General features: G+C 36.4%; 1 protein-coding gene across 5 annotated transcripts in view; it reads right to left on the reverse strand.

Moving 5' to 3' along the window:
* The window catches only part of LOC105483784 (cilia and flagella associated protein 54), a 383,346-nt gene that overhangs the window by 225,313 nt on the left and 132,955 nt on the right, over positions 1-25,078 (reverse strand). For all 5 annotated transcript variants that reach the window (XR_011608938.1, XM_071071285.1, XM_071071284.1 and 2 more), the window contains exons 33-38: positions 16,407-16,637; positions 12,889-13,031; positions 10,881-11,062; positions 9,105-9,332; positions 253-476; positions 15-150 (exon numbers count right to left, since the gene is read on the reverse strand). Coding sequence is in view for 4 of the 5 variants with exons in the window: in XM_071071285.1 (XP_070927386.1) it covers positions 15-150; positions 253-476; positions 9,105-9,332; positions 10,881-11,062; positions 12,889-13,031; positions 16,407-16,637 (1,144 nt within the window). In the remaining variant the exon portion in view is untranslated. The remainder of the gene's footprint in view (positions 1-14; positions 151-252; positions 477-9,104; positions 9,333-10,880; positions 11,063-12,888; positions 13,032-16,406; positions 16,638-25,078) is intronic.

Consider the following 25,078-nt stretch of genomic DNA (forward strand, 5'->3'; position numbering starts at 1 on the left):
TAACTTAAACTTACCTTCTCTCCATATTCAGCCTCATACCTTGCACAAGGTTGCTGGGTAATATCTGGGCCCTTGAACTTGTGTATTCTCAGCAGAAGCTGGCGCTGTGCATACACCAGGAGTGGTGTCACTTGTTCTGTATACCTCTCACTAGACAGGGGTAAAGAACACGTTAAAAAGAAAACATTAGTTAAAAGATTTTTTTTTTCAATGAAGTCTGTTACTTTTAATTGCCCTTAGAGCAGTACTTACTGTGAAACTGTATTGAACTGAATGGCAAGCGATACTAGTGTTTCCCATTTTTCCACTTGATATAAAACTTCCAGAGATTTTAATACAAAGTCTTGGATCCATTTCAAATCAACCACATTTACATCATCCAAAGGATGCTCAAAAGTAAGACTAGAACCACCGTTATCATTTTTAATATTCCCATAACAACTTGGAACACTGAATTCTCCTTTCTCTTCAATAGGCTGCAAGTAGCACAGTGAAAAAAAAAATGTGTAATTTCAGATTTTACTCCATATTTTTTCTGAAAACTGAATGTGATAAAAATATGTAACATGGAAAAGAACTCAACTGAAAAGAAAAAATATTTTTCTTATGCAAGGCAAAGCTTGATAATTTGATGCAGTATTATCCAACAAAGCTTGCTGTGATGATGGAAATGTGCTACATATTTGTGCTGTTCATTATCGTTCCCTGTAGCCACTAGACACCTGTAGCTACCAAGCTTTTGAAATGTGATTAGTGCAACTGAATTTTTAATTTCATTTAATTTTAGTTAATTCGAGTTTAAATTTAAATAGCCATATATGGCTAATGTTTACCATATTGGACAACACAGATTACCGTCTATAGTTCTTGGTATACAGTCACTATCCATTTAAGTAAGGATATGAAATCAATTATGGTAAGATTTTTAGGAAAAAACAGACTTTAGTATAAACACATAACAAAGCCCCCTAATACATTGGTTACCTTCATTAATTTATACAATAATATGTCCATTCCTAGATGCAAATGTCACACCTATGGAGGATGAAAGCATCAAGGAGACCCTCTTTTTGACTAAAGAGTTACTATGTAACAATCGTGTTCATGTCCTATGAGTTCCTGACACATTTGTGTAGACCTCTGGAAATTATTAAGGCAAAACAAAGCCTCTTAGATCCATATAAGGGCCAGATTATAGCCCAAAACAGTTGGGTAACTCAAGTCCAGCCTTCCCATCCCAATAATACCATTAAAAGTAACCTATATACACGAGTGGGAAGCATCAACAAAAGTAGAGGATAAACATCCCCTCTAACAAGAGCTGTAGTCCCGGAAGTTAGAAGAGACTTTGTAAGTCATCTGGCTGTGAAATGCAGTATGCATACCTGAAGTCAGGCTGTGTAGGTATGAATAGCAGGTATAGCACCAGTGACTTACATGAATTTGCTTCCTCAGCATAGCGCCCAGCACATGGGACATACTTTTAAAAAGTAGTTGACAGTTTATTTATGCTATGAGTTCAATACTTGTAATTCACTGATTCTACAGTAAGTCTTCTAGGAGCACAGATCTGCTATCAGTTAGTCATGCCTATGCTTTATTTCTGGGATGAAGGACAGGGAAGTCCTCTGTAGTTATTACATTATCTAATATAGTGTTTATCAACAACGAAGCTGAGGGCCAGGCATGGTGGCTCACGCCTGTAATCCCAGCATTTTGGCAGGCTGAGGCGGGCAGATCAACTGAGGTCGGGAGTTCGAGACCAGCCTGACCAACATGGAGAAACCCTGTCTCTACTAAAAATACAAAATTAGCAGGGCGTGGTGGCGCATGCCTGTAATCCCAGCTACTCAGGAGGCTGAAGTAAGAGAATCGCCTGAACCTGGGAGGCAGGGGTTGTAGTGAGCCAAGACTGTGCCATTGCATTCCAGCCTGGGCAACAAGAGTGAAACACAGTTAAAAAAAAAAAAAAAAAAAAAAAAAAAGCTGATATTTTATCTCAATTGTCTTGTTCAGCACCCATCTCTCAGTTGATCCCAATCCAAAAGGGGAGGAGCGGGGGAAGAGAATTATCTATTGACCTCCTAAATTTGGCAATATTGAGAAATAAACAACACTGAGAAATAAACAAGACTGACATTTGGAGATCAAAATAGCATATGGAGATTGAGGATTCTGGCACAGTAAGGCCAGACTCTTTTTAAGTTTTGAAGATTTTGTATGGGCCATGTGTGATTTTTTAAAAACTTTTTCTTAAAGAAAATTTCCAACACTTACAGAAGTAGGGAAAGTAATATAATGAAGCCCATGTGCCCACCACCAGCTGCAATGATTATCAACTCTTAGGACACACCCACTTACCCCATTATTTTGAATTATATCCCCAAAATTATATGAATTAATCTATTAATATTTTAGTATGTATCTCTAAAAAAGTAAAAATTAGTTTTACAAAAACATAACCACAATACTATAATCCTACCTAAAAAAAGACATTAGCAGAAGTTCCTTTAAATCATTATTGAATAATTACACTGAAGAGTGTTTCTATTTTCCTTATTGCCTTACAGCTTTATTTTTTTACCTGTGTGTGTTAGTTAGATTAAAATAAGGTCCAAACACTGCAATTGGTTATATCTCTTGTCTTTTTTAATTTATAGATTTCATCTCCTCCTTTATTAAATTTTTTTGTTAAAGAAATCAGATTGTTTTTCTGTAGAGTTCCCACAGTCTGAATTTTACTGAGGATATTACCGTAATTTCATTTAAAATGTTCTTCTGTCCACTGTATTTTCTACAAATCGTGGGATAAATGTAAATATTCTATCTGATTCCAGTTAGATTTCTGTTTTTTGCAAGTATACTCCATTAGGTGCTCTTGATCCTCCAATTCATTCATTAAGAATCACAGAAACCTAATAATTCTAATTCCAACATCCTTTCTTCATTTATTACTTGGATACTTTTGTAAAGAAAAATTCCCCTTCATCAACTATTTGGTCATCCTCAGATATAGTTCATATAGGAGGTAAGGCAGTCAAGCATTTTTTTTTCCCAAAGAAGCCCTGTTTCCTTTAGTGATACATGGTTTTTAAAGGCAACAATCTAGGTCCTAGAGTTGACATTTCTTTTTGAAACCTCTGAACTGCTTTGACTTCTTTGGTGGAAAAAAATCGTATGTATGAGTCTATTTTCAGATTCTTTATTTGTTGCATTGATATATTTCTCTCTTTAGGTCAGTATTATACTCTCTTAATTACTGTAGCTTTAGTATGCCTTGATATCATATATATATATAGTAAGTCCTCCAAATTTGTTCTTTTAAAAAAATTTTTTTGGCCATTCACATTTTTTTGCATTTGCTTATAAATTTTAAAATGAATTGTCAATTTATACACCAAAGAATGCCTATTGGAATTTTCATTGAGATTTCACTGAATTGACAAATCAAATTGGGAATAATAGATTTATTGATATTAATATATATCTCTTCATTTATTTAAGTCTTCTTTAATTTTTTGTAACGTCTTATAGTTATCAATGTAGAAATATTGTGTAAATTATACATATTTCTAGATACTGATACTTTGGATGATATTTTAAGTGAAATTATTTTTAAGTTTTCATTTTCTCATTATTTTCTGCTAGTATACAGAAATACAATTTATTTTTGTATATTGACCTTATATCTTACTTTTTTTTTTTAGTTCTAATCATTGCTTTGTAGAACACTGAAGAGTTAGAATTCTCTATGTAAAAAATTATGTTATTCACAAATAAAAACAGTTGTATTTCTTCCTTTCTAATCTGTGTGCCTTCTGTTTCTTTATCTTGACTAATCGCACTGGCCAGGATTTCTGGCATGATGTTGAATAAAAATGCTATGAGCCGACGTCCTTGCTTTGTTCCCATTCTTACAAAGAAGTTCATAACATTTCACCATTAAGCATTATGTTATCTGTATATACTCTTTTATCAGTTTGAAAAAATTATCCATTCCTCGTTTGCTGAGTGATTTTAACATGAATGGACACTAAAGTCTGCAAATGCTTTTGATGCATCTACATCAAAGGCCATATACTTTTTCTCCTTTATCCTGTTGTATTGGTCCATTTTCACGCTGCTGATAAAGACATATTCACACATGGCTAGGGAGGCCTCACAATCATGGCAGAAGGCAGGCAGGAGCAAGTCACATCTTACATGGATGGCAGCAGGCAAAGAGAAAGAGCTTGTGCAGGGAGACTCCCCCTTATTGAACCATCAGATCCCATGAGACTTATTCACTATCGCGAGAACAGCATGGGAAAGATTCAATTACCTCCCACCAGGTCCCTCCCACAACACGTGGGAATTCAAGATAAAATTTGGGTGGGGACACAGCCAAACCATATCACTTGTTAATATGGTGAATTATATTGATTAATTTTTTTTTGAGATGGAGGTTCACTCTTGTTGCCCAGGCTGGAGTGCAATGGCGTGATCTTGGTTCATTGCAACCTCTGCCTCTTAGGTTCAAGTGATTCTCCTACCTCAGCCTCCTGAGTAGCTGGGAATACTGGCATGCACTACTACACCCAGCTAATTTTGTATTTTCAGTAGAGTCAAGGTTTCAGAATGTTGGTCAGGCTGTGCCACCCAGTTCCCAACAGCAGTTGGGAGTCGTGTTTAGAGGGGGGACTGAGAGGAGGTGCCAGCTGGGCTTCCTGGGTTGAGTAGGGGCTCAGAAAGCTGTGAAACTCACTCATTTCCTGCATCATGACTTACTTCAGTCCTGGATGAATAATATTGAAGATATATGCTTAAAATATTCCTAACACCAGGATGTGTGCATGTGTTTTCTTCCCCAAGAAAGCTATAAACAGCAAAAATTTTGCTGTAAGTTTCCCTGTGTCCTCTCTCCCTCTCTCCCTTCCCCCTCCCCCGAAACTAAAGTAATAGGAATGTTAACTGCCCATTTTTCTGTGACCAGTGGACCTTATCTATACTCCCAATTTCAATTTCTTGCAAACATACTTTGTACAGTCCTGTAAGATCCTGTCTCCTTTGCCATGCCACTGCAAGGTCATAAAGTAGATAAAACCTAAGTTGCAATTCCGGTTTTCCTCAAAATCTAAGACATGTCACAAAATAATTTACTGCCTTTGTTTCTCATTCTGGTAACATCTTCCTGCTATATGTATTTCCCACTTTAGAGAGTTTAAAAGGCAATCGTATAATCTAACTCTGGCTACCCATTCAGGACCCCTCCCATACTGTGGAAGATTTGTACTTTCACTCTCTGCTCAATAAAGCCTACAGCTTTTTCAAAAAAAAAAAAAAAAAAGAATGTTGGTCAGGCTGATCTCGAACTCCTGACCAAAGGTGATCTGCCTGCCTCGGCCTCCCAAAATGCTGGGATTACAGGCATGAGCCACCACATCTGGCCTGATTGATTTTCAAATGTTAGCCTTAATTTCTGGGATAAACCCTACTTGATCATCATTTGCATATATTTTATATATTATATCATCATTTGCATATTCTGTATATTGCTACAATTGATTTGCTAACATTTCATTTAAAAGTTTTGTGTCTATGTTCATGAGGGATATTAGTTCACACTTTTCTTTTTTTTTTTTTTTTGAGACGGGAGTCTCGCTCTGTCGCCCAGGCTGGAGTGTAGTGGCCGGATCTCAGCTCACTGCAAGCTCCGCCTCCCGGGTTCACGCCATTCTCCTGCCTCAGCCTCCCGAGTAGCTGGGACTACAGGCGCCCGCCACCTCGCCCGGCTAGTTTTTTGTATTTTTTAGTAGAGACGGGGTTTCACCGTGTTAGCCAGGATAGTCTCGATCTCCTGACCTCGTGATCCACCCGTCTCGGCCTCCCAAAGTGCTGGGATTACAGGCTTGAGCCACCGCGCCCGGCCTAGTTCACACTTTTCTAGTTGATATCTGTTAGGGTTAAGCTGGTCTCATTTCTTTTTTTTTTTTTTTTTTTTTTTTTTTTTTTGAGACGGAGTCTTGCTCTGTGCCCCAGGCTGGAGTGCAGTGGCGCGATCTCGGCTCACTGCAAGCTCCGCCCCCCCGGGTTCACGCCATTCTCCTGCCTCAGCCTCCCGAGTAGCTGGGACTACAGGCGCCTGCCACCTCGCCCGGCTAATTTTCTTGTATTTTTAGTAGAGACGGGGTTTCACCGTGTTAGCCAGGATGGTCTCGATCTCCTGACCTCGTGATCCGCCCGTCTCGGCCTCCCAAAGTGCTAGGATTACAGGCTTGAGCCACCGCGCCCGGCCTAAGCTGGTCTCATTTCTAAAAAAAAAAAAAAAAAAAAAAAAAGTGAAATAAGCCAGACACAAAAAGACAAATATTGCATGCTCTCACTTATATGTGGCAGCTAAAAAAATGTAAGCATATGGAGGTTAACACTGAAAAGGTAGATAACAAAGACTGGGGGCTAAAGGTGAGAGGAGAGGATGAAGACAAGTGAGTTAAAGGAACAGTAAGATAAAAGGAATAAATGCAATGTTTGATAGAGGAGGATGACTGTACTTTACAAAAATGTACTATACTTGGGTGATGGACACCCTGAATACCCTGGCTTGATCACAACACATTGTAGACATGTAACAAATTTTCTCATATACCCCATACATTTTCACAAATAAAAATCATTGGTATAAAATTTATTATTTCTTCCACGTGTGTTTGCTCAAATTTTCCAGAGAAATATTGTGGGTCTGGAATTTTCTTTATGTGAAGGTTTCTGATTATGAAGTCAAGTTTGTTAGTATATTTAGGGCAATTCATGTTTTCTGTTTCTTCTTGTGTCAGATTAAGTTGTGCTTTCCAATAAATATGTCCATTTCATCTATCAAATTTGTTAACAAAAATTGATCATATTTCCTTTTTTTAATATCTATAGGATTTGTACTTATATCCCTCCTCCACTACTAATACGAGTAATTTGTGCTTTTCTCACTTTTGTTCTTCATCAGTATTTCTGAGTATACTAGATTTAATAATTTTAAATTTAAAAGATCAAATTTTGACTTTATTGTTTTTGCTTTATATTTATCTAATTGATTTCTGCTCTTATAAATTCCTTTATTTCTTTTTATTATTTCCTTTCTTCTCTTTAGTTTAGATTTAATTCGCTCTTCTTTTTCTACATATAAACACTTAGATAATTGATGTTATATGTTATTAAGCATTTAAAGCTATAAATTTCCCTCTATGCCCTGCTTCATTTGAATGCCATACATTTTGATGTGTTATTATTAGTTTCAAATATTCTTTAATTTCTCTTATGTTTTCTTCTTTGACTCACGGGATATTTGGAATTGTATTATTTAATTTCCAGATAATTGGAGATTTTTCTTCCTATATTATGGCAATCCATTTATAATTTAATTCTGTAATGATCAAAGAACATACTCTTCAAGAGTTCAGTCTTACATTTTTGAAGACTTATTTTTGCCTCTGCATATGACCCATCTTGGTGAACACACCATGTGCACTTGTGCTCTGTTTCCATTCCACCTGGTACCACAGTTTTCACATTAACTACCCAGAGTTAGCATCAGACTCCACAGGTTTAAGGGCTCCAGCCTCCATAAGACTGCCCTCACTTCAGATACCAGCCACAAATCTCCAGTCACCTAATCTTCTGACCGACCAGCTATAAATTCATGGATTTCCATAGCCCCTTCAAGTTGATAATTCACTAGAATGACTCACAGAACTCACTGAAAGCACTGTACTTAAAGTACAGTTTTATTACAAAGAAAACTCAGGAACAGCCTAGTGAAGAGGTACATGGGGTGAAGTCTGAGAGGGTCCCTGACACAGAGCTTCCATGCCCTCTCCCTGTGGAATCAGTGCATGTCACCCTCCTGACACATCAATGTGTTTATCATCCAGGAAGTTCTTCAAGCTTTGGATGTCCAGAATGTATTTTGAATTTTTCTTATCAGATGCATACCTATTTATGATTGGTATGTTTTCCTGATTAACTGATGCTCTTCTTAACACAAAATGTCCCTCTTTATCTCTCATTTGCTCCTTGATTTATATTACCTTGTCTAATAATATAGACTCATCAGCTTTTTTATCTTTACTGTTTTCATGGTATATCTCTTTCCATACTTTTATTTTCAATCTATCTGTTTATTTATATTCAGAGTGCTTCTCTTAGTAGACAGGTACGTGTGTCTTGCTTTTTTATCCAGTCAGACAATCTCTACCCTTTATTTGGCATCTTTAATCCACTTATATTAAATATAGTTATTGATATTATTGAGTTAGAGTGAATGTTTTCTACTTGTTTTCTCTTTGTCCCATGTTTTGTGTTCTTCTGTTCCTTCTTCCCTGCCTTCTTTTGACTTAATTGAGCATTACTTAGTCTTCCCTTTTACTTCATTGACTTTTCAGCTATATCTCCTTTTTACTAGTTACTCAAGGGATCATCAAATACATCTTTATCACTTACAGTTAATATTGTGCCACTTTATATAAAGTGTAACAGCCTTAATAATTTGCCCTCTTTGTCTTTTCTGCTATTGCCAAATATTTTCCTCTAGAAATGTTATAAGCCTCATGGTGCATCGTGTGTATGTGTTTACTAATCTTCAATGTGTTTAGGTTACATTCTATTTATATTACTTCCATTTTATTTCCATGCTTTAAACTACAGTGTGATAAATGTTAAATGGCTGTAAATTCTAGCAGACCAGAATAATAGAACAGGACAGAGAAGCAGTGGAATAAAGATCAACCGATCACATCTTTTTTATTCAAGCTACGTGATCTTCCTTGGAATCTATTTATCTGGCAAAAAAATGTTATAAGGATTAAGTGCATTAAGGCTAATTTATGTAGGGGCTGGAGTTCAGTTAATGTTACTTTCCCTTCCCTATAACAAACTAAATTTTCAGGATAAGCTATTGTTAGTTAACATGAATGCGAGTTATATATTGTAAACAAAATTATAACGAGAAGCAAATGAAATGTAGACAAACCAAATGAGAAATCAAGAAAAATGTCAGTTTCTACTTATACTGAGATGCACAGTACAATGATATTTTTAGCTGAACATAATAAAAATAATTACCAAACTGTCCTTACCTTAATAGAATTGGTATTTTGTAGTTGTATTAACATGTCAATAAGTAATTCTGCTCCCAAATAGAATGGTAAAACAGAGGTGCAGAGGAAACCATCTTGGCTAATAGGAAATGTTTTATCAAGATCCACTGCCTGTTTAAGAATTATTTGTAGTTCCTGAGTAAAGTTCCATAAGGCCCGACAGCAGTTCTGAAGCAGAGTCCAATAGCCACCACGATGAGCAAGAACCTATGACAAACACAAAATTTAAAAGACCTCAAAGTTCCAAAAGTTAGAGATCTCTGAACAAACTTCATCTTTTTGCAAATATTATACGTCAGTAGTAAAAATAACTAACATCATTTGTTAGCGTCACTTACATGAGTTAGACACCATTATATGTATTATCTCATTTAATTCGAACAAAAATTTCCATAAGTAAGTGTGTACTAGGTACCAGTATTTAACCAATTTACAGATGAGGAAATGGAGCCATGGGTTCAGCACTGATAACTTGCTGAAGGTCATCTGACTCGGAGTCATCTGACTCCAAAAATCCCATTGTTCTAGGTGCTGGGAATTCAGCAGCGAGCAAGGGAAACTGAGTCTGCCCCCACACTGCTTCTGTTCATTTCGGGAGACAGACACTGGAAAAGTAGACCTATGAAAGCATAATTTCAAGCAATAAGAAGTTTTATAAAGAAAAATAAAGCAGAAATTAGTTTGAACCTGACAGAGCATGACAGGACAGTTTGCTTTAGACAAGGTGGTCAGGAAAGAAGTCCTCTCTGATGAGGTAGCATTTAAGCAAACGTCTGAATATCGAACAAGTCATGTGAAAGTGGCAGTGAGGGTGTTGGGTGGAGAAGAACATTTGAGGCTCAGGGAACAGCAAGGTGAAACTGAGGGCTGAGGATGGAACAAACTAAGTGCTTTCAAGACTGCTGACCCATGGGAGTGGGCTAAACAACAGCAAAGGTAAGAGGAGCTGAGTTCTGCAAGGTGTTCAGGACCAGTTCTTACAGGGCCCTGAAGCTGGAGGCCAGGATAGGATTCAATGCTCATGGTCAAAGCAGGTGATCCAGGTTTACATTACATTATGTAAAAATCACTGTCCACTCCATGGGGCACATGAGAACCTGTCTTCCTTTCTTATCTAGAAAGGACAGATTTCTCCTTACCTCTTGAGGAGTTTAAAGTATATGCCCTTCCTGCCATGAAAACAAGAAACTGATTTCTCTGTAGCTAACAATTCCAATTCTGGGTTTAATCATGTCTCATACAATATTTAAGAAGAAAAAGAAAGAAAAGCATTTGAGAGAACATGGAAGTAATGGGAAGAAGGAGACCGGGGGCAGGGGCAGGGTTCTCCTGTAGCCTAGAAAGATCTTTCCCTGTGCTAGAAAGAAGAGAGAGATCTATGGTACCCCCAAGAGAGATCAAGTCCCCATAGAGGAACCCCTTGCATTATGAGAGAACCCCAAGTCTCAGCAGAGAGGTGCATGCATATTCATAGGAACTGCATGAACGGGGACAAAGGCCACCTGGGCTCTGGGTGGATGGATGACAATGACTAAAGAAGCTTCCCCACTCTGCCTGACAACTGGAAAACACATGCCCTCAGTATCACTGCAGGTACACCTCAAAAGTGACTTAGGCTCACCCAGCAAGATGAGGTCTCAAAGTCACAACTAAAATTATGTATAGTAAGAAAATAAACACAGTGTATCTTACACGCCCGAGTTCATGGGCTGAAATTTCTGTCTACAACACTGCAAACAAGAAAGATTGCATTACCATTGCTCTCCTGCAGTATAAAAAGATTTTCATAAAATGATCCATTACACACAAATTTGCTCCTCGGTCCTTTTCTTTAGCACTAGAACCTGATTGAGAGTCTGAGTCATAAACTGTTTGCATCTTGGACATATTTTCATCACTCATTTTGGAATTAATAAATGTAGAAAATTCTTCAGCATCTACAGTACAAAAGTAAGATACGACATGATTAAAAACATAGAATTAAGTTCCAGAAAACACAGTAGGTGATTAAGGATCAAATGAGTAATTCAGGTAACAAATGGTACACAAATTTCGAGAAAGGACAAGATGATCAGAGATACAATGAACCAGGGAAAGTTTCTAGAGAAGGAGACATTTGGGTCTTAAAGAATGGGCATGATTTAGCTACATGGGCAAATACAGAGAACGTCATTTCAGACAAAGTCGATGGCAAAAGGAACAATGCAGAAGTAGGAATGTACATGTTTTTTGAAGGGAACAATAGAAAATACCACTGTCCTTTCATTTCCTCCCAAACAGGCCATTCCTAAGACACATATATCAGAAAGTGAGCTGCACCTCTGGAGTTAGGCAGTGCAGCAACCTCAGCCATGCATTCCCCTGTTGGTGTGGCATAAAAAAGAAGGCTTTCTCCTGCCACCAACTTCCTCTTAGAACCCTGCATTAGACAGTAAGTCTCGGTAGCAAAATATTTCATTGCCAATTTCATGGTCGGTCTTAGGTAGAGAGCCAGTTTAAAAAAAAAAAAAACTCAAGAAACTATATCCTACAATCTATATTCAAAAATCAGACTCTATGGCTATGGAATTCACTTTCAAATACTTCACTATACACAGTTGATATGCACATACCTGTGAAGTCTAATCTATATCCTAGAAGAAATCAGAAAGCATGCCAAGTACCTCAAACATAAATTAACACTCCTGGGGCAGTTAACTGGCATACCAAGAACTCTAGTTGGCAATAAATCCCACAGCACTTAAAATGTCATTACTAAAAGTCTATATAAGTGAGTCTGTCAGAGCCTAAAGGTATTAGAAATAAATTTTTATTTGTGAAATGAACCATATCATTGGTTAGAAAGTGTCCAGGTTCTACCATCTTTGCAGGAAAAGGGTGTGGGAATTAGTCAGGTTTGTCGGACTACAGTTTCCAGAGTGCACCCTGATCAAGAACCCTGTTTTTGGCCAGGCATGGTAGCTCACACCTATAATCCCAGCACTTTGGGAGACAGAGGCAAGTGGATCACAAGGTCAGGAATTGAAGACCAGCCTGGCCAACATAGTGAAACCCCGTCTTTACTAAAAATACAAAAAATTAGCCAGGCGTGGTGGCATGCGCCTGTAATCCCAGCTACTTGGGAGGCTGAGGCAGGAGAATCGCTTTAACTCAGGAGGCGGAGGTTGTAGTGAGCCGAGATCGCCACTGCACTCCAGCCAAGGTGATAGTGCGAGACTCTGTCTCAAAAAAAAAAAAAAAAAAAAAGAACCCTGTTTACCTGCATTGCATGTCTCTACATTTTGGAGGCCCCTGTCACCTGACTAGATAACAAGGCTTCATTCATCTTAGAGGGAGCTTTCTTGAAAGATGCTGGCTGGAAATCCTAGGCCAATGGTGGATTCCCCTGAATACAAAATCAGCTTTCATGATAGTTTGGGTGCCTGCTTGTAGGAGTATGTTTGTAGAAAGTCTTCACCTATCTTGAACCACCAAAGGCTACGAATATTTAATTTAAAACATTATATTTGCTGAACAATCAAATTGGCTAAGGTTAAAATACAAAATAGATATTTCCAAATATATGTAATATCATAAAACTAGAAATTTTTAAAAATAGAGCAAACAAGAATCTCCTACAAAATATCAAAACTCAACTAAATTGCTGGTCCTCTGGAAAACTGTGTGTATACCTTTGTGTGTCCACGATGTGTATGTGTGTTGTGTTGTTTAGTGAATAAAAATCTAGAGGTAACTTGATAATAAACTAACGTGTTTATTTTACCTGATGGTAAGTTGGCCTTTCTTTTTTTGGCTGTAAGGAGGAAATCAAGCATTGCTTTATAATTTTCTACAGTCAATTTTCTTGTTGGTAATACTGTTCCTGAATTATACAGTGAGAATATGTTAGGATCAAATGATCGGAAACTGCAAGGGAGGAAAAATCACATTAAAAAACAATATAAGCAAAATTGAATTAAAACTGTCAAATGCAATCTATTTTTATTTTAAAACATTTGTGAGTACTCCCAAATTTTAAATCATGAAGGATTTTGGCACTTAATCAAAGCCCAACATGTTTTCATTAACTTTTAAAATTATACAATGTAATTTCGCTCTTAGGAATTTTAACATCAATATATATTTCTCTGAAAGGGCCCTTGAAAATGGAAATAAAAATATCTGTGCCCACTCTGTAAGCTCTGAAAGAACAATTTATTTCAACTTAAAACCACCTGATTTGAACAGAATTCAGTGACAATGATTACTATATGGAGCAATGTGTCCATGATTAAGGTCATTTCTTTTTTTTATTTCTTATGTTTTTTTTGAGACGGAGTCTCCGTCTGTCACCCAGGTTGGAGTGCAGTGGCGTGATATCAGCTCACTGCAAGCTCCGCCTCCTGGGTTCATGCCATTCTCCTGCCTCAGCCTCCAGAGTAGCTGGGACTACAGGCGTCCACAACCATGCCCAGCTAATTTTTTGTATTTTTAGTAGAGACAGTGTTTCACCATGTTAGCCAGGATGGTCTCAATCTCCTGACCTCATGATCCGCCCGCCTTGGCCTTCCAAAGTAATGGGATTACAGGCATGAGCCACTGCACCCGGCCATCGTTTCTTTTTAAAAATAAGGTCTAAGCATTAAACAATCTTGCATCAAAAATAATAAAAAGTTTATATTCATTATTCATTATTTTTGATGCAAGTTTGTTTAACGCTTAGACCTTATTTTAAAAAAGAAATAACACTGATTCAAGTAGAACTACCATTTGATTCAGCAATCCCACTACTGGCTATCTACCCAGAGGAAAATAAGTCATTATTCAAAAAAGAAACTTGCACATGCATGTTTATAGCAGCACAATTCACAATTGCAAAATCATGGAACCGACCCAAATGTCCATCAATCAACGAGTGGATAAAGAGATTGTGAGAGATAGACAGATAGATAGATAGACAGACAGACAGACAGACAGACAGAGAGAGATAGACAGAGATAGATAGATAGATAGTAGATAGACATAGATAGATAGATAGATAGATAGATAGATAGATAGATAGATAGATAGATGATAGATAGATAGATAGATAGATATGATGGAACACTACTCAGCCATAAAAAGGAATGAACTAATAACATTTGCAATGATCTGGATGGATTGGAGACTATTGTCATATGTTCTTACTGGTATGTGGGAGCTAAGCTATGAGGATGCAAAGACATAAGAATGATATAATGGACTTTAGGGACTTGGGGGGAAGAGTGGGATGGGGGTAAGGTTTAAAAGACAACATATATGGTGCAGTACTCCTCAAGTGATGGGTGCTTACTCATGTAATCAAATACAACCTGTACCCCAATAATTTATGGCAAATAAAATAACAAATACTGAGTATATATTAACAGATTTAACAAAATCCAAGTTAGCACCAAGTTATCCTGACACAAATTTGATCATTGTGTTATTGTGTTGCCAAGTGATCATGCATGAAGGGTCATGTACAATTGGGAGCCCAGTGACTTCTCAGAATTCAGAGAAGGGTAAGGAAGCCCATCTGTTCTGAACTGTTTTCCCTGTCATTGCCCTCTGAAGGGCTTCGTTTGCCAAATGCCTTCAAAGTCAGTCAGGCAAACTAACTGCTTCTTAAATGCCAGTCTGGTCTAGCCCACATAGGAAAATGGTCTATCTGGAGATATTTTTGCAAAGGTTCAGTTTGGTAGTGAGTTTAACCAAAATCTGGAGAAACAGAAACTGGGACCAAGTTGATTGTGAGTTTCAACCTGCATTTTTTCCTCACTGGATTACTGAAATAAATACCATCTAATTCATGTCTTGTCTCCAGTCTTTCCTTCCTCCAATCTACTTGGTAAGTTGCTGCCAGAGATATTTTTATCATGGCCCTGGTCAAAAACCCTCAATAATCTTCTACTGTATGTAAAATAATGCTCAGATTTAATAGACATTTAAGACCCACCATGATCTAGTCCCAGCCTCCTTTTCTAACTATTTCACACCACTCTCTTTCATACACCCTAGATTGTGGTCAGACTACTTGGGGTTCGCATCCTGTGTTTTCTACCTGGGCTCTGACTCATGTTCTTCCAACTATTGAGAATGACTATTTCCTTCTCTGCACATTTCTAAACCTTGCCTATCCATCAAGACCCAGGCCCAGCGGCTCCTCCCTATGAAACGTGTATCGCTAGTTCCAATCTAGAGGAAAAGCCTTCTTCCAATAATAAAGAAGATTGGATTTGTACTTCCCTTTTACCATTCATTACAAGCTATTCATGAGCATTTGTGACATACCCTATCAGACCCTAATTAGTATATCTGGTTCATCTTTGTATAGCCATTGCACCTAGCTCAGTGCCTTGCATCTAATAGGTACTCAATAAGTATTCTTTTTTTAATGTGTGACTTTACATCATCCTTTTAATGGCTACAAAGTATTCCATATTATGTATGTATCTTCTATTTTTATCTCCCACAGCACTTAGCCAAAGACACTCAGTAAGAGCTTAAAAATGTCTATTGAGTAAATGATAGAAAATTGACATTGGATGAGTAAATACGACCTCTGTTTATAGAGGCTTAAACTATGCCTCTATAAAATAGACATTTGACTAATGCCTACTAATATCTACATTTATTCTATAATTCATATTAAACTTCTCTTGGAATTACATTTTACCCTTGCACTGAAAGCTAGATCAACAAACATATTCAAGCTGTAATCAAATTATCACTTATATCCAGCATGTAATTGGGAAAGATTCTGAGATTAAAACTTAATAAATAAACCACTGGTCAGTGATACGGTTTGGCTCTCTGTCCCCGCCCAAAGCTCACCTTGAATTGTAAAAATCCCCACGTGTCAAGGGCAGGACGAGGTGGAGGTAATTGAGTCATGGGGGCAGTTTTCCCCATGCTATTCTCATGATAATGAGTCTCACAAGATCTGATGGTTTTAAAAGCATCTGGCATTTCCCCTGCTTGCACTTCTCTCTCCTGCCACCATGTGTAGGAGGACGTGTTTGCTTCCCCTTCCACCATGATTATAAATTTCCTGAGGCCTCCCCAATGGAACTGTGAGTCAAACTAAACCTCCTTCCTTTATAAATTATCAGTCTCGGGAAGTTCTTTACAGCAGTGTGAAAACAAACTAATACAGCCAGTATAAAGATGAGAAGTACTCTGTAAACCTCAAGTTGTTAGCACCATTGGAGCTCTGAACATACAAATACAATCCATGTTCATGAAACTAAAACAGTATTTTTCATCAATAATATACTATACCTGACCATCATATGTGAAGAGCCAAATTTCATCTTCATACGCTCCCCTAGCTTTTGTAAAACCAGGTTAAAGTGTGCACCTGCTAGATACAGGTTCATCTGAGCTCTCCAGGGCATCTCTTCAAGTGATACACGATGGAACCTCTTTCTTTTAACATAACCTAATATTAGAGGATTCAAGTAATCTATCAGGTATCGTTGTGCTGCTTTCCTAACACTGGTTCTCCTATTTCTGCCAAGGGAGAAAGAAGTGTTGAAATTACACAAAAACTTTCAGATATTTAATAAAGAAGAATCATTCCAATTTAGAAAGAATACATCAAGAAGTCACTTGACTGCCCTTATGCAAATGTTTCTGGCTTATTTATCATTTCTGCAGTGCTAAAAATATGAACCAGGGTGGTTAAAAAAAGGCACAGAGATAAGCACCAGGGACAAAGACACCATGTATTGTCTTCAACCCTCTCTGAAGTCTGTGTCCTCAGCTCAAACCAAACAGAGCTTTTCTTTTTCATAACCAAAAGGCCACTGAGATTAGACAACAAAATTAGGATATGATGTTCACATTCATCAACTAAATTCAATATTAAACAAGAAAATCATTTCTCTGTATTGGTCCTTGAGGAAGAAACAATGTAGCAAAATTTTGTCTAACATTCGTTAAACTCTAGAGGAAATAAAACATCAGTTGAATATAGATGAGATGACTTCATAACTGCATATTCAATACACTCCAGAAAAAAATATACTCAAATTTTAGCTAATAGTTTGGATTTCAAGTATAATATATATTCATTTTTTAAAAATCATCCTATCAAAACTTAAAGTAGTCCAACTATTTGCATGTATAGTTGTTTATAGAACATATTGTTCCAAGCATATTTTCAATTTTTTTGTTCTGTTAGCAATGTTGCTAACCCATTGGTCCGCACCATTCCACTTGATTTATGTTGTTCACTTATATATTGTTCAGAATCTAAATCAATACACACACACATACAAGAAGAAAAGAAAGATGGATAGGAAGAAGGCAGGCAGATGTTGAAACAGAGGAGGAAACATTTGAAGAAAGGAAGGAGGACAGCTTTCTTTTATTGTGTAGTGTTTACATTATCACTCAGTTCTAAATATTTTTTAGTTTATTGATGATTTGCTTTTAATCCAAGATTTTAGGGCTTTTTGTCATTGTTTAGTTGGTTTTAGTGATGTTATTTGGTTTCCCAATAAACGTGAATCTTTTTAATAGCTGATCCTGAAAGTTAAAAATATAATTTCCAAAATGAAAATCAATCTTGTCCCCATGTGAGTAGATCAATTCTCCTCAAAAGGCCAAGATGAGTCAACAGTCGGTTGCAACTTCCTTGCTACGGAGAGTGTGATAGTTCAGGGAGATCAGCGACAGGATAGGCTTCCTCCAGGTATCTTGGCAAGGGAATGACAGACTCCAGGTGGCTCGGAACGGAATTCACAGCCAGCCCACAGAGGATACAGAATGCTTTTCCTCTATCATCTGAACAGTTCTTAACATTCAGGTGCTCCAATAACCTGATTTGTGTCTCCATGAGCAACAGGTCTGAGTACACCCACAGAGAGGGAGCTCCACAAGGACAATCAGCACAAATGCTCAGTGATGTGAAGCCACAAGAGGAAGCAGATAAACACCTGAATTAAAAAATATTTAGGAATCCTGAAACTACCTTCTATACATTCTAGCTTAAGGAAATGAGCTAGCATATTGACATTAGCAGAACCAGGATTCTCACCATTAGGGAAAAGAGTTACAATTAGAAAAAGAGAAAACTCTGGAAAGTATCCTGTGGTTTTGAAATGGAATTCCAGGCATTAGAATGAATTTATGGTTTTAGATACATATATATAGAGACAGACAGAGACAGAGAATGCTATATTTAGATAGATATGTTTAGACAGATGATTGATAGATTTAGATAGATAAATTTACCTGAACAAATATATTTCCTAGCTCAGTCTATCAAGAGGAACTGGAAGCAAAGCCACATTAGTAGCCCTCACAACTTAGATTCTAAATACCACTTCTCACTAAAAGAAATCACTTGACTCCAGGGCTGTACAAGGTGTGTACAAGACGAACATCTTGTGGTAAGAAGTAGCTCAATGAAATGATGGAAACATGTCAAAAACTGAAGAGCTAGCCAAATCTAGAGCAATTTGATAATCGAAATAAAGAATAATGTTAATTTGATAAAGAATATCCACAGAACAAAACCTACCACAAATACCATTCTCAATGCTAAAATGTTGAAAATATGAAAGTGTTCCCTATGAAATGGGAATCAGACAAATATGCCCACTAACATCACTTTTGTTTTAGCATTGTATTGATGGGATTAGCCAGAATAATAAGGAAGAAAAAGGAAAAGGGGAAAAGGATTGGAAAGTCAATATACAAAAATAACTCTATTTCTACATATCGTCAATAAACAAAGAGTTCTAAAAGAATCATTCCCAGTAACTTCAAAAACATACCTAGAAATTAATCAAAGCAAAGATATGTAAGATCTATTCACAGGAAGCAGAAATTACAAAGATAATTTAAAAACATATAGAACTAAATGAGAATGAAAACACTTTTAGTAAAAAATTGTAGGATGCAGGACAGGTGCAGTGGCTCATGCCTGTAATCCCAGCACTTTGAGAGGCTAAGGCAGAAGGATCACTTGGGCTCAGGAGTTCAAGATCAGTCTGGGCAACATAGCAAGGCCCTGTCTCTACAATTAAAAAATAAAATTTAGCCAGCCATGGTGGTACATGCCTGTAGTCCTAGCTACTCAGGAGACTGAAGTAGGAGGATTGCTTAAGCCCAGGATTTTGAGGCTGCAGTGAGCTATGATGGTAGCACTGAACTCTAGCCTGGGTGACCAAAAAAATAAATAGATAGATAGATAGATAGATAGATAGATAGATAGATAGACAGACAGATAGATAGGTAGATATATACACACACATATATACACACATATATATGTATATATAAAATGATGCAGCTAAAAGATGGCTAGAAGAAAACTTAAATGTTCATGTTTTCTGGATTCAAAGCAATCCCAACCATACTTCTAGCAAGTTCTTTGTTTTAAAATTACCATTGTACAGTGTGTGTCACTTCATGACAGGGATACATTCTGAGACATGTGTTGTTAGGTGATTTTATTGTTGTTTGAACATCATAGGGTGTTCTTACACAAACCTAAATGGTATAGCCTACTACACATCTAGGCTACAAACCTCTATAGCAGACTAGGATAATAAACACTGTAGGCAATTATGACATGATGGTATTTGTACATCTAAACATAGAAAAGGTACAGTGAAAATATGATTTTATAATTGTATAGGACCACCAGTGTACATGCAGTCCATCATTGATCAAAATGTTATGCAACATGTGAATGTAATTTCAATCTTTCCTCATTAATTATTTCTCTGTTTCTCCTTCAGATTTTTAAATGTATAGAATCTTTTTGGTTAACTTTTCAAAAACTGGTTTCTATCTTAATTGCATTGAAATAAAATACGGTTCACATGATTCCAATTACTTGAAATTTCTTGAGACTTGCTTTAGAGCCAGTAGTATAAAAAAAAGATTACAGACTCAAAGAGACATAGTAATCTCAAAGAAATTGAATCCGTTGGTAAAAATGTGCAGGTATGGTGTGGTATACTACAAACACATATCTGGTACCTGTCCCCTGGTTTCTGGCACAGAGATCTTAAAACCCTTGGAATTTCCAGAGTGAAAGAAATGTGTTACTCACAGAAAGTCCCTGTGGAACATACGTAAGTCTATGCTTAGGAGGCGACTCAGGGTAGAGCCTCTAGCTAGGCTCAGGATAGAGGTTATCTTAATCATCACTAAACACATGATTAGAGGGTGAGACCTTTCAGCCCCACCCCTCCCACTGCCTGGAGGGGAGGGTGGCTGCAAGCCAGGCTATGAAAACTCTTGAACTAAGAGGTTCAGGGTGCTTCCAGGTAGGTACAACCACAAGCTAGGAGGGTGGTGCCCCCAACTCTACAGGGACAGAAGCTCCTGTGCTCAGGACCCGTCTGGACTTTGCCCTTGGTATGTACCTCCTGACCTGGCTGTTCATTTGTATCTTTTACATTAAGCTAGTAAACATGTAAGGTGTTTTTCTGAGTTTTGTGAGCTATTATAGCAAATTTTCGAACCCGAGGAGGGAATCTCTGAATTCATAGTCAGCTAGGCAGAAGTGTGGGTATCCTGGGATCACATTTGTGGCTGGCCTCTGAAGTGGTGGCAGTGTTGTGGAACCAAGCCCTTTAACTTGTGGGATGTGCTGCTAACTCTGTGTCGACAGTGTCAGCATTAAATTGTCTTTTCATACTATAATTATGCAGGATGTTATCCTAAGGAGAAATTCCATGAAGTGCATATGGGGCTGCCCGGTTGGTGCTGGAGAATTGGTTGGTGCTGGAAAACACCATATGGTTTGTGTCAGAAGTGGTATCAGCAAAAAGATACTACGCATCCTTGAACATTTACGTAATAATGCAGTTTGTTGCATGATCATATTAAAGAAAAAAATCAATGAAAAAGAAATATTAAACAAAATTCAACATAATTTATAACAAAACTCTTAGAAAATAAAAAATGGATGACAGTTTCCAAAATGTGATAAAGGATTTCATCCCAAACCCCAAAGCAAATATAGTACTTAGAAGGGAAATAATAAATATATTTTTAAAATTCATATTACAGACAAGTTTATTCTAAAATGTATATGAAATGGTACAAGAAATAGATCTTTAAATTCATGTTATAGACAAGCTTATTCTAAAATGTATATGAAATGGTACAGATCCTAGAGTAGCTAAAACAATTTTGTAAAAAAAATAAAGTGGAAAGAATCACTCTACTTGATTTTAAAGTTTACTCTATAACTACAGTAATCAAGAAAGAGAATGTGGTATTGGCAGAGGGAGGCACATAGATCAATGGAACAGAATACAGAACTCAGAAATAGATCTGCACAAATATGTCCAGCTGATTTTTTACAAAGGTACAAAAGTGATTCAATGGAGGAAGGATAGTCTTTTCAAGAAATGACATTGGAACAATTAGATATCCGCAGGTAAAAACATGAAGTTCAATCTAAACCTCACATCTTATGCAAAAAATCAACTCAAAATGAATCACAACTTAAATGGAAAACATGAAACTATAAAACTTAGCAGGGGAAAAAAAGGACCTACGATTAGGCAAAAAGTTTTGAGGTTTGCCACCAAAAGCACAACCCATTAAAGGAAAAATTGGTAAGTTGGATCTCATCAAGATTTAAAAATTGTGCTCTGCAAAAGATTCTGTGAAGAGGATGAGAAGACAAGCTACATACTGGGAAAAAGTTTTGCCAATAACATATGCAACAAAGGCCTTGTATCTAGAATATATAAAGAACTCTCAAAATTCAACAGAAAAATAAAAACAGTCCAATTAGAAAATGAGCAAAAGACATAAACAGACATTTCATTAAAGAGGATAGATAGATGGCAAGTAACCATATAAAAAGATGTTCAGCTGGGCACAGTGGCTCACGCCTGTAATCCCAACACTTTGGGAGGCTGAGGTGGGTGGATCACAAGGTCAGGAGTTCAAGACCAGCCTGACCAACATGGTGAAACCCTGTCTCTACTAAAAACACAAAAATTAGTCAAACGAGGTGGTGGTACATGCCTGCAATCCCATCTACTCAGGAAGCTGAGACAGGAGAATCACTTGAACCAGGGGGGCAGAGGTTGCAGTGAGCCGAGATTGCATCACTGCACTCCAGTCTGGGCGACAGAGCAGGACTCCATCTCAAAAAAAAAAAAAAAGATGTTCACTATCATTAGCCATTAGAGAAATGCAAATTAAGGCCATGAGATATCACTACACACCTATTTTAATAGCTAAAATTTTAAAAAACGTAATAATACTCAATGCTGGAAAGCAGGAGTAGAAACTAGATCATTCATATACTGTTGATGGGAATGTAAAAATGAGGAGCCAGTCTGCAAAAGAGTGGAGGATGTCTTACAAAATTAAACATGCTTACCATTCGACCAAGCAATTGCACTCTTGGGTATTTATCACAGAAAAATGAAGATTTATGTTTATGTAAAAACTGCACATGAATGCTCATCACAGTATTATTCCTAATAGTCAAATGCTATTGGGTTGGAAACAATCAACAATCTAAATGCTCTTCAATAGGTAAATGGTAGTAAGACACGGAACATTAATGCCATGGAATACTACTAAGCAATAATAAGTGAATTCTTGGATACACACAACTTGGGTGACTCTTAAGGGAATTATGCTAAGTGACACAAAAAGTCAATCTCAAAAGGTTACATACTGTAGTGGTCATACAAATTCTACAGATTGCATAGAATACACACACAGACACACAAACACACACACATGTGCATGCAAACTTGCTGTAATCCAAATAAGGTCAGTGGATTATATCAATGTCAATTTCCTGGTTGTGATATTGTACTATAGTTGTACAGCTATCATTAGAAACTGGATGAAGGGTATATGGGATCTCTCTGTATTACTTCTTATAACTGCACATGAATCTATAATTATCTGGAAATAAAAAAGTTTTAAATACGCATCTTACAACAAGGATGTCCACAATCCACAAACACTTTTCCTGATTAAACTCTAAGTCCTAGCCTGTAGGCTAAATATGAAAAGGAAAGAAGAGGCTGGAGCATTAGAAAGGAATAAGCAAAACATTATCTCTTCAGATTATGACTGTCCAGACACACAAAAAAAACTGTATCTACAAATAAATTATCAAGTTGTTTAGAAGATCAGTATGCAAAAAAATCAATTATACACCTATACAAAGAATAGAAAAATTCAAAAATGTAATTTTAAAATAGCATTTACACGAATATCAAAAAACAGTTCCTTGATGTATCTAACAAAAGATATATAACATGGTTATGGAGAAAATCATAGAAATTTATTGAAAGGCATTAAAGACCTAAGAAAGTGATCTGTCTACTAATAGAAAAACACAACAGTGTAAAAAAAATGAATAAATAATTTTTAAAAACCTTCCTATACCAATATATACATTCAATTCTATCTTTATCAAAATCATAGTAGAGTTTTTTGTATTAATCAAAAAATCATTTCATTTTGTGGAATAATACCCAAGACTTGCATGAAGGAAAAGAATATTCTGGAGAAACTTGTTCCTCAGACAGCAAAACTCAATTTAAAGCTAGAGTAATTACAATGGTTTGATATTGACTCAGGAATAAGTTAATAGACTAATCAAACAGAGAAGAGATCCCAAAGCTACATATATGAAAACTTGCTAAGTGATAAAGTTAACAGTGACAATAGAATAGACTACTCAATAAACTCTGCTGGTCAACTGAATACCGGTTACAAAACTAAAAAAAAGAGAGTGAAGGGGACTCATCTTCTCACCATATACAAAAACAAATTAATGAAATTCCTAAATATGAAAATCAAAACTTTAAATTCACAAAGAGAATATCTTTACTACCCCCAGATTAGGAAAGAATTTCCAAAACAATAAAGGGAAACATTGATATATTTGACTCCATTAAGAATTAAAACTTTTGAATTAATTATTAAAGAACTTTAAAATGTGAACTGATGAGCCACAAACTGGGAGAAGCATTAGCATCCAAACTTATAAAACTAAAGAAGAAAACAAAAGTTTTTAAATGTGCAAAGAATACAAACAAGCAGTCCTGAGACTAGAAAAACCGTTGGGCCAAATAAAAACATGAAAAGATGCCTAACCTTAGGAATCAAATAAATGAAAATTGAAACAACAACGAGGCAAAATTTCATACCACATAGTTCCACAAAAATGTGATAATAAAATCAAGCATTGGTGAAGACCTTGAATAATGGAAAATTTTCACAACATTGATAAAAATTTAAGAGCAACTTAGCAATATCTAGTAATGCTAAAATGTTCATATCTTGAAAACCACAACCCTATGTATTTACCCTACAGAAACTCTCACACATACATAAGGAGATATATACAAGAATGTCCTTTGTAACATTGTTTACAACAGTGAAAAGTTAGAATTTCAATGTTTATTTATGGGAGACTGAATAAATCATTTAAAACATTTATTATACAATGTATAATATATATTACATAATATATGCATAATAAATATATATTATTTATATTATGCATATTAAATTATGTGTGTTATTCATATTTATGTGTATGTATTATGCATACAGAAATATGCATACAATAAACACAATGCATTATACTATTACTATATAATTTATTATATGATATTTATTTAGTATATAATGAAATACCATTCAGCAGTGAAATTAAGAAAGTGGACTTATGTATAGGTGACATTTCAAAAAATCACAAACATAATATTGAGAGAAAAAAAGCAAATTTCCAAAGCAAATCAGAAAAAATTATAGCATGCATTATTTGGGGCTTATATATACATATGTGGTTGACATACGAATTCACTCATCAGCATAATAATAACGAAATTTGGGGAATTATTTCCAGAATAGAGGAAAACAGAAATGCATACCAGGATGGGTACATGGGGATTTCAACTGTGTTTGAAAGGTTTTACATGTTAAATGGCATA

This window comes from Macaca nemestrina, chromosome 10 (assembly GCF_043159975.1).
Source record: "Macaca nemestrina isolate mMacNem1 chromosome 10, mMacNem.hap1, whole genome shotgun sequence".
Lineage (NCBI taxonomy): Eukaryota > Metazoa > Chordata > Mammalia > Primates > Cercopithecidae > Macaca > Macaca nemestrina.